The 10,746-nt window shown below is 36.4% G+C and overlaps 1 protein-coding gene across 1 annotated transcript; it reads left to right on the top strand.

Moving 5' to 3' along the window:
- Window positions 1–1,226: 1,226 nt before the first annotated feature.
- On the top strand, window positions 1,227–10,719 carry LOC126590359 (uncharacterized). Its single transcript, XM_050255833.1, has 17 exons — window positions 1,227–1,465; window positions 2,211–2,450; window positions 2,839–2,985; window positions 3,215–3,293; window positions 3,473–3,656; window positions 4,010–4,075; window positions 4,418–4,657; window positions 5,794–6,000; window positions 6,116–6,419; window positions 7,009–7,168; window positions 7,541–7,649; window positions 7,750–7,885; window positions 8,005–8,060; window positions 8,142–8,441; window positions 8,542–8,664; window positions 9,574–10,257; window positions 10,396–10,719. Exons 1-17 carry the CDS (start codon window positions 1,330–1,332, stop codon window positions 10,564–10,566), a joined length of 3,342 nt encoding a protein of 1,113 aa, XP_050111790.1. The 5' UTR covers window positions 1,227–1,329; the 3' UTR covers window positions 10,567–10,719.
- The last annotated feature ends 27 nt before the right edge of the window (window positions 10,720–10,746 follow it).

The raw sequence follows: 10,746 nt of genomic DNA, 5'->3' as shown, positions 1-10,746 counted from the left end.
GGCCAAACTAAACCAATTTGAGCTATTTAGTTTGGTTTTTGCCCAATAATGTGTAAATTGAACCAAGTCAAACCAAACTCGGACCACATTTTATTTGATTTATTTTGCCTTATTTGAAAATCGCTTAAACTAAACCAAACTACACCAAATGAGAACCACCTACTTGGTTTTACACTTTTGCATTTTCCCCTTATTTGTTGTCCCAATTTTAATTCAACCCTTAATACCAAAAAGATTAAAGTCATAAACTCATTTGAATTTGATGTAGTTTAGCTAAAAAATTCTGAGTCTCAGTATATTACTTTTTGAATTTACATTATGAAATTCCTTTTATATATATTTGAGGTAATATAACAATATTTTCTCAATGGCTTACAAAGAGAAAAATGATAACCTCATTTTACACAACCTTGTTTAATCATGTCCATTTGTTTCATTTTAAGAGAGCGTATTTGATGATACAATCTAAAAAGTTACTCTCCCAACACAATTAATATGATTAGGGTTAAATAACTGACTTGGAAACAAGTCAAAGTGCTCAAAATTAAACTTATAATGCTTAATCAAAAACAGAAAAATTACAAATGTTTAGTAAAAAAAACTGAGAAATAGAGCGACAAACTCTAATTATTCCCCGTTTTAATTCATTCAGTTTGATAGCTAAACTAAAAAAGAGTGTGTATAAGAAAAAAAAAACGGTTTAGCTTCCTTTACTAAACCTTTTGGTTTGACAATGCCACTAGCGTGAGTCTTTTTTTTTTATTTTTTATTTTTAACAAACTATATTTTCTATACTAAGAGAGGGTGAACTTAGCTTCACAATACGCTAGCAGTAATGTCGCTCAAAATCGCCTTTGGCGAGAATCAAATTTTTTAAATTTTTTTAACAAACGATATTTTATATACTAATAGGAGTGGGTGGACTTAGCCTCACAATAAGCTAGCAGTAATGTTGTTCAAACTCTCATGTGGCAAAAATCTAACCGAAGACCTCATTTACAAGTGAAAAAAAAAACACTAGATCATAATACTAAGTAACCCACAAACTTTGAGTCTTAAACGTAGATTTTAAATTATAATGTGCTTCAAAACGAACCAAACCAAACCAAACCGGCTAATCGGGGCACCGCTACCTGGCACGATGTAATTGAAAGAGAAACGTGCAAGGTTATCCAATTATCCATTATTTTATTTTAACTTTTTGTGAGGGAAATAGCCAAATACAATAATCTAATACCAAGTCACCATTTTCATGATGTTTTACTCTTCATGAGCTCCACTCTCCCACTCCACTCCAATCTGATTGATCCAACCATCTGAGCTTCGGCCATGGCTTCTTCTTTGCCGGGTCAACTCGTTTCCCTGTTAGAGAATGGGCAGCATCATGTGTGGGAGGACCAGTCGATCATCAAGTGGCGGAAGAGAGACGCCCATGTCCCTTTACGCTGCCATGAATCAGTTGATGGTAAACCACTCATGGCATTTTAATCTCAGTTTCTTATTGCTTTGATTTTTGATTTTCTAAAATTGATTTGTTGAATTTGGTTTTTGTAATTTTTAGTTCTTGGTTGACCGATGGAATTGTTTTTTTTTGCTGGGGTTTACTGATGAATGGTCGAAGTATAATTCTTTGATTCAGATTCACATTGCATTTTGGATGTTGTAACGTTCGAATACATTTCGCTAAATTGTTTACTCTGAATTTGAGGTTCTACACGCAATACATATCGTAACTGATGATGATTTAGTGATTTCATGTAGAATCACACGGCTTTGAGTATTTGTAATATGTATGTATATGCAAGCTCATCAGTTGGGTTAACATATGTGGACTAAGATTTTTGTTGAAGTTTTGATACATAAGGTTTTCAGTGTAAATGCTTTTTCTCAAATATCTTGAGTGAATAGTTGTTGGAGCATGGTTATGATGCAGATTTGTATTATCGTACATCTCTCATAAACTGTATCATGGTTTGGTATATGAGCATGGTATTGCATATTGCCAATGGTAGGTTGGGGGCACTAGCTGCATTACACATGATAGTACACGTAACTGGGTAGGATTAGGAACATGGGAAAGAAACCGCAGAACCTACTTGGTTCAATGTCGGACTGAGAGGTTTGGGTGCATGATTCAGGAGCACCATCATCTAAGTTCTGATTGTATGGCTTACTTTTAGAAGATATCTGACGTTGTTTATGTTTTTCAGGGTCTCTTAAATATTGGTATGAACGCAACAAAGTGAGTTTTGTGGTATCCAACTCTGCTGTTTGGAATGATGATGCTGTTGTTGGAGCTCTTGACAGCGCGGCTCTTTGGGTCAAGGGCTTGCCTTTTGTCAAGTCCTTGTCAGGCTATTGGAAATTCTTCTTGGCTTCCAGTCCTAAAAATGTTCCCTTAAATTTTTATGACTCTGCATTTCATGATATACAGTGGGAAACTTTGCCTGGTAGGCATATATGATCTTTCACTTTTTCTTCTTTATATTTATATGGCGTGTTGTGTTGGAGTGTATAAGTCATAGTTGGCTCGCATCCAATCAAGTTCTATGGAGTAATGGGAAACCAAGAAAATTTGTCAAGATATATGTATATCTGTAACTACCCAGAATTTAAGGACCTACCTCTTAGGGAGAGGGTTAGGATCACGCCCATGATTCCATATTTATCTTTTCATCTTCATTTTTAAAAGAATAGGAAGTTTAATAATAATTTTATATTCTTAGTTGTTTATATCCTTATTCCTGTTTATGTTATTCACCGATCATGATTGCTCCATGTCTAGGAAATGCAATTTTCATCTGACTCATTACGTTTTTTTTTTCTCTAATGGAACAGTTCCTTCAAATTGGCAGATGCATGGATTTGATCGGCCTATTTATACAAACGTTGTGTATCCATTTCCACTGGATCCACCTTTTGTTCATGTGGACAATCCTACTGGCTGTTATAGGACATACTTTGACATTCCTAAAGAATGGAATGGTATGATCAATTTGAATGTATTGCTGATCAGTGATGCTTTTGAATTCTTTTATTTTTGTTCTTTGTTTCCCTCTGTTTTTTGTTTCCTGATCTGTATTATATCAAACCTGTACCGTGCTATAACTTGTATGCTTTGAAATAGTCTTACTTTCAACTTTGGTAATATTTTAAAAGTAACCATTTTAAATGTAATTGTATGACATATTGACATGTGACTAGCATTTGACAGGCCGCAGGATTTTTTTGCACTTTGAAGCTGTTGATTCTGCTTTCTGTGCGTGGGTGAATGGGGTCCCGATAGGATATAGGTAATTATTTAATGGCTTTTTAATCAGTTAGCAATAAGTGCATTTGTTGATCTTGTAGATTGTAGCACTCAGAACATAGCAATGTCAAGATGAAGATCATTTTGTGCTTATAAGGGATGCATGGTTAGATAGGAATCTCTATCAAATACATTAACAAGCTTTATTTCGTGCTAGGTCAGTCAGGACAGCAGACTTCCTGCTGAATTTGAAATCACCGATTATTGTTACCCATTCAGTACGGACAAGAAAAATGTACTAGCTGTTCAAGTTTTCAGATGGAGTGATGGCTCTTACCTTGAAGATCAAGATCATTGGTGGTTATCCGGCATTCATCGTGATGTGCTTCTCCTTTCCAAGCCACAGGTTCTATAATCTTCTTGCATTTGTGTTCTTTTCTTTTAAATACCATTATACCATGTGATTGGCTTTTCTTGGAGCTATTACATAGCGGTAGACTGGGGACAATCATGTATGCATTGATGATTTGCATGGCTGCTTCTCTACAATAAGATCATTCCATCTCTTCTCTTCGCATGTCAGTGTGCGCAGTCATGACCTAGTTCATTAATTTGCTAACGCATATTTTACTTTGATTACACATATAGGATTATCTCAACTATTTCCTCATTAATTTGAGTAATGCAAACTGCTATTTGCTGCTAACATAAGTTAGAGCATTGCATAACATTAAATCCTAAAGTATAACTGATGTGCAGGTATTCATCACAGACTATTTTTTCAAATCAACTCTGGCCGAGGATTTTTCTTATGCAGACATACAGGCAAGTATCTACTAATCGAGGAAGGATGTCTTTGTTTTTAATGAGTAATAAAAACAAACAATGTTTTATAGTGTTGTCTGGATGAACCTCTTGCACATTGCTGGACAATAGTTTGTAACCCATTGACGTTTCTTATTGATTATATTTTTGTTATGCTCACTTTTTACCTTGATTATCACAATGTCTGTTAAGTTTACACTGTAACTGATTTATCTGTCAGGCTCTTGGAATATACCCTTTTATCAATATGATGGGATTATGATCTCTTCTTAGTGCAATTTAACTACATGGAAATTTTTTTAATTCTTTATTTATTTATTTCCTTTTTGCATTTTTTACCAGGTTGAAGTGAAAATAGATAACTCCAGAGAAACATCTAAAGATAGTATTCTTCCCAACTACACAATAGAAGCTTCATTATTTGACACGGCTAGCTGGTACAGTACTGATGGATATGCTGATCTGGCCTCATCTAATGTGGCTAGTTTAAAGCTTAATCCCTCACCCAGCACAAGCCTTGGATTTCATGGTTATTGGCTGGAGGGGAGACTGGAAATGCCGAGGCTTTGGTCTGCTGAGCAAGTAAGGACACTTCATTTGTTCTTTCATTTTGTTTCTTCCTGTCCTGTTCTTAAGCTAAAAGCAGACCATTTTAAGTTATATATACCTTTTTACTTACTAGTATTCATTGAGTGATGATTTCCAAAAATGTCTGTCAAGTGCTGGAAGTACCCGGGCACTGTGAATATTTTAACCTGACGTGTAGTATTTGTGTGTGCTGCACCTTTTTGTTATATAACTTACTTTGCTTTCTTGTTCGAGATATGTTGGAAGAAATGTCTTGTTGAATTATAACAGCTTATATGATAAGTAGATTTTTAGAGGTCGCACTTGGTGCGATGGCAAGTGCCTTCGCCCATGAGCAGTAGGTCTCGGGTTCGAGACTTGGGAGCAGCCTCTCCATAAATGGGGGTAAGACTAGCCGACATTCACCTCTCCCAGACCCTGCGTAAAGCGGGAGCCTTGTGCACTGGGTACGACCTTTTTATATGATAAGTAGATTTTTCTTTTTCACATGACACCAGAGTTTGTGAATACTAGAGATTACAACCTTCTCCCTTACTCAGCACGCCTCAACTAAACATGAGTTAGGATTAAGGGTTATTCAAGTTCTGTTGAGAATGTGGCATTGGTTCTTTCCTATATGGTAGTCAAGTTCTCGTTCGACTTAAGCATAAAGCAGATAGATCACTTGAGCACAGTAGTAAACACCCCTGACTGGGGATGCTCTAAGAGAGTTCTTAATAGGGCAGGAGGATAGAGCAGATCACAATTAATATATACTATACATTGGCCATAGATGAGTTTGTAGTAAAGTCTGTCTTTCTTAATATCATCGCCTTTAAGAACCTCTAATGCTTTCAGTGATGCTGTACTGAATATTAAACAATTTAAATCTGTGGTTCAATTTTAGTTGCTGTCATTCCACTTCTCTTTTATGCTAGAAAGAAAGTATATGACCAGATTTGAGACAGTAAAAGGAATAAAGCTTGTCGACTATGTATTTATGTTTCACAGCTTTTGAACGCTTTTGACTTCTATCCTCTCTCTCTCTCTCTATATATATATATATATGTATGTATGTATGTATGTATGTATGTATGCATGTATGTATGTATTGCATCCTAGTGTCTCAACTGATTGTTTACCATCCACAGCCAAATCTGTACACACTTGCTGTTATATTGAAAGATGCATCTGGTAACCTTGTGGACTGTGAATCATGCCTCGTAGGCATACGACAAGTATCAAAAGCCCACAAACAGCTGCTTGTTAATGGGCGTCCAATAATAATAAGGGGTGTAAACAGGCATGAGCATCATCCACGTCTGGGAAAAACAAACATAGAATCCTGCATGGTTAAGGTGACACATATTTTAGTTCCTTCGTTTATTCTCTGCTTGCCTATTTGATCAGCAACTTTAGGGGGTGGTTCTGTTTATTACGTTCATGAAGTTTTCATCTCTGTTTTGTGTACAGGATTTGATTTTAATGAAGGAATATAATTTCAATGCTGTGAGAAACAGTCATTATCCCCAACATCCCCGTTGGTACGAGCTTTGTGATTTATTTGGCATGTACATGATAGATGAAGCCAACATCGAGACCCATGGTTTTGATTATTCTGGGCATGTGAAGCATCCTACATTAGAACCAAGCTGGGCTACTGCAATGATAGACCGTGTGATAGGCATGGTTGAGAGAGACAAAAATCATGCTTGCATTCTCTCCTGGTCCCTAGGAAATGAAGCGGGATATGGACCTAATCATTCTGCTTCAGCTGGTAACCATTTTCCTTAAACATGCTTATTTTGGTCGAGCTTCAAAGGAACTTATATAGAGAATGTCTTACTTGTTCAAGAATTATATGTTTTGAATTAGCTGGTAGCTTAAATTTCTAGTTAAACTTCTTAAATCCACAATACGATTCCCAAATGATTCTTTCTTTGAAAATAGGCTATTGGGAATCACATTGTGCTTTTAATAGGTTTACCTTGAAATAATGGTGATGAACTTGCGTTCAATAATTTTGTAAATAAGGAAGTAATAGCAATCATTTGGGAAGGGGCTTTACACTAGTAATATGAAGTTTGTCGAAAGACAGAAGCATGCACTCTAATTTTGAATAATTCAGAAAATATTAAAATTCTATTAAAAGTTGGGTAAGCCAATCAAGATCACTTTGTCTATGTTACAGTCCTTGTCTATCTATACTTTCCTATCCAATTTTTAAAATGTTAACATTTCCTATTAAAAAAAAAGTTTAGATCACCTTTGTCCTTGGAATTTAATTGAAGTTGCTTCCAATGCATCTCTATTCGTCAACCTTTTCCTACCACTCATTGTTTACGATACTTGAATCTTGAACGTAGGCTGGATTCGTGGCAAGGATCCCTCACGGCTGTTACATTACGAAGGGGGTGGATCCAGAACTCCATCCACAGATATTGTATGTCCCATGTATATGCGGGTCTGGGACATTGTGAAGATTGCGAAAGATCCAAATGAAACACGTCCTTTGATATTGTGCGAGTACGTAAAATTACTATTTCTTTTACTGTTGTTTGAGATAAGTTGATTTTACCATAGTTAGAACATGAGTCAACTTATATTTATATCTGTCCTCAGTTATGTCGCCTCTTCACTAATGGAGTCCAACATGTGTAATTCAATTATTTAGGGAGGTTGCAATTATGGGGATTTACACTGATGATTGCTTGGTCTAATACTATGATCAAGTTTGTTGCTTTACCACTACTCCGGAAAGCTTTAGCTATTAGATATAGTCCAATAATTGTTCTATATCAAACATGTTATTTATTCTGAAAAGTTATACAAGGTGCCTCAGTTTATGCTCATAGAAATCAAATTTCTTCACTTAAAACCACGATAAAATAATGGCAGGTATTCACATGCAATGGGAAACAGCAGTGGCAATATACATAAATATTGGGAAGCAATTGATAGCACATTTGGTCTCCAAGGAGGCTTTATCTGGGAGTGGGTTGATCAGGTAACGTATACTTGGTATAAGAAATATACTGATGATCATCAACATTATGTTAAATATTGAATTCCATCAGGGGATAATAGATTTTTATCGTTGTATATAGGGTCTATTGAAGGAAAGTGCAGATGGTAGTAAGCATTGGGCTTATGGGGGTGACTTTGGAGATGTTCCTAATGATCTAAACTTCTGTTTGAATGGCCTTGTATGGCCAGATCGAACTCCTCATCCTGCAATGCATGGTAAGCTGATAATTTACGATAAACTTACAAATACCACTGTCCTCAAAGTTCTTTAAGATAACATGTGTTCGTCATTTATCTATTAAATCATTGCTCGCTGCTTTGATTATTATCTTCAGAAGTCAAGTATGTGTACCAACCAATCAAGGTTTCATACAGGGAAGAAGCAGTAAAGGTACTTTTCACATATTTGTGTTTGCTTTATTCTTTTTCTTTCTTTTAATTAAATGTTTCTGTAACCGATATCACCTCGCAGATAACAAATACGCACTTTTATGAAACAACACAAGGATTGGAGTTCAGCTGGTCTGCTCATGGGGATGGATATAAACTTGGATCTGGAATTCTGTCTCTTCCTTTGATTGAACCTCAGAAGAGTTTTTCTATTGAGTGGAAGTCAGCTCCATGGTATCCCCTATGGACTTCATCATTTGCGGAGGAATATTTTCTGACAATAACTGCTAAGCTTTTGCATTCCACAAAGTGGGTTAAAGCTGGTCATGTCATCTCATCTACACAAGTCCAGTTGCCTTCCAAGAGAGAAATTGTTCCTCATGTAATTGTTTTTTTCTTAATACCTCCTAGTTAGGTGATAAGAATGAATCTTACAGCTTTTGTCATATAAAACAATTTTTACAACTGGCCTTGCTTTCCAGGTCATCAAGACTAAAGAAGCTACATTCATCAGTGAAATTCTTGGGGATACAATTAAAGTGAGTCAGCAGAACCTTTGGGAGATAATATTGAATGTTAAAACGGGAGCAGTTGAAAGCTGGAAGGTATTCTCACCTTTTTCTATTTTCTTGGTGAAAACACATTTTATTTTTTATTTACAAAAATTGTTTGATAATGATTTCATCCATCCCTCCAAGAAGTCTTCAGTGTTTGGATAATACATTATATACTATGTTGTCACGTTCCTGTTTCCGATAAACCAGCATCCATTCTTACCATACTGAGACTATTTCTATTTGGAACTTAGTTGTATGAAGTACATACGGTTTACATGTGAACGGGTGGGACTCTATCATGGGTCAGAAATGGAAATCCATCTGTTGTGGCCTTTTCATGTTATCCTCTATTCTGTTACATAGTCAGACTAGAGGTGTCATTTCAGGGAAGATATCTGGGATGGGGAATCCTGTTTTAGTGCAATTTTTCCTCGTCTCCATAGGAATTCTTGGTTTAATAATGCTTCTATTGCTTGCATCTTTGTTCCCTTCTTTGTCCCCGCCGTAGATTTTCAAATTCCATAGGATTCCTCCCTCCTTTTCTTGATTGAGAACATTTCATTATCACATTTAGACTTGTAAAGAAGGCTTAGGTGTCTAGTGCAAGTTTTTTTAGAATACATTAATAATGGATCATTCCATTACCATCTCTATTTTCCACCTGTCTCTAATGATTTGGGATCCGTTTCTTCTTAGTTTCGTGACTGCTCCTTCTTTCTTGTAAACTTGGACTGAAGCTGTTGCATCTTAGGGTTTATGATTGTATTTGCCTAGTTACTGTTCTGTTTGTTAGGATAACTATTGTATTACTTTATTTGTTTTCTCAGCAAAGGATGTTCTGTCTCGTGTAGATTGAGGGTTGTAAACTTTTCTTATGTCGGGCCTCTTAGATTGTAGTTCTCAATTTGCGCTAACACTCATTCTGAATCCTATTTTTTAAAATAAAAAAAATGGTAGGTTGAAGGAGTTTCTTTGATGACGAAAGGCATATTTCCATGTTTCTGGAGAGCACCCACAGATAATGACAAAGGAGGAGGTGACAGTAGTTATTTCTCCTTGTGGAAAGCTGCTCGTATTGATAGCCTCAATTATATCACCAAAAGCTGTTCTATACAAACTAAGACTGACCATCTTGTGAGAGTAGCTGCTGTTTTTCTTGGTGTTCCCAAAAGTGAGGAGGGTTCTTTATCCAAGGAGGAAAGCGCATTAATTGAGATTGGTGTGATTTACACAATTTACAGTTCAGGAGATGTTGTCGTTGAATGCAATACAAGACCAAGTTCGAACCTTCCACCTCTGCCACGTGTTGGAGTTGAGTTCCATTTGGATAAGTCAATGGACCAGATTAAATGGTATGGAAGAGGACCGTTTGAATGCTATCCGGACAGAAAAGCAGCTGCTCATGTTGCGGTCTACGAGCAGAATGTGGGTGATATGCATGTCCCTTACATAGTTCCTGGGGAATGTTCAGGTAGGGCGGATGTTAGATGGGTGACATTTCAAAACAAGGATGGTTTCGGAATCTATGCTTCAATATATGGCAAATCTCCACCTATGCAAATAAATGCAAGTTATTACACCACAGCTGAGCTTGACCGTGCAACACACAATCACGACCTTGTCAAAGGAGATGACATTGAGGTAATTTCTTCTGCGTTTTTAGTTAGTACCTCTCATTTCAGTACGAGTTGATTTGTCTCAGATGTCCATTGTATTTAATACGAGTATATACAAAGAATGGTTTACGGTTTAGGGTGCTTACGGTTTATGGTGCTACAGGTTCATCTTGATCACAAGCACATGGGCCTGGCTGGGGATGATAGTTGGTCCCCCTGCGTCCACGACGAGTATCTGATTCCTGCTGTTACGTATTCATTCTCAATCAGGCTGTGCCCAATAACTCCAGCAACCTCTGGCCTCGACGTCTACAAATCTCAACTTCAATACTAAAGTACCGAATGCTTGACAATCTACTTACATGGTTATGAAATAAAGATGTTTTCCTTCTCTATGTTAGCTTGTTGGAGAATATAAAGGAAAACTTGGATTGTAATATGCTGATTATGAATCATTTTTATTCAATAATCAATATTTCTTTTATCATTTTTGTGGTGGATCATGTTCGTTATA

Source organism: Malus sylvestris, chromosome 2 (genome assembly GCF_916048215.2).
Source record: "Malus sylvestris chromosome 2, drMalSylv7.2, whole genome shotgun sequence".
In the NCBI taxonomy this organism is placed as follows: Eukaryota; Viridiplantae; Streptophyta; class Magnoliopsida; order Rosales; family Rosaceae; genus Malus; species Malus sylvestris.
Note: the sequence above shows the minus strand (reverse complement) of the source record. Positions and strands in the feature narration are given on the sequence as shown.

What these genes read in the sequence shown, in the direction of transcription:
- LOC126590359 (XM_050255833.1), top strand. Translation starts at nt 1,330, where the DNA reads ATGGCTTCTTCTTTGCCGGGTCAACTCGTTTCCCTGTTAGAGAATGGG. An exon ending in CATTCCTAAAGAATGGAATG is followed by an intron (nt 2,986 to 3,214) that starts GTATGATCAATT and finishes AGCATTTGACAG; the next exon opens with GCCGCAGGATTTTTTTGCAC. An exon ending in GGCTTTGGTCTGCTGAGCAA is followed by an intron (nt 4,658 to 5,793) that starts GTAAGGACACTT and finishes TACCATCCACAG; the next exon opens with CCAAATCTGTACACACTTGC.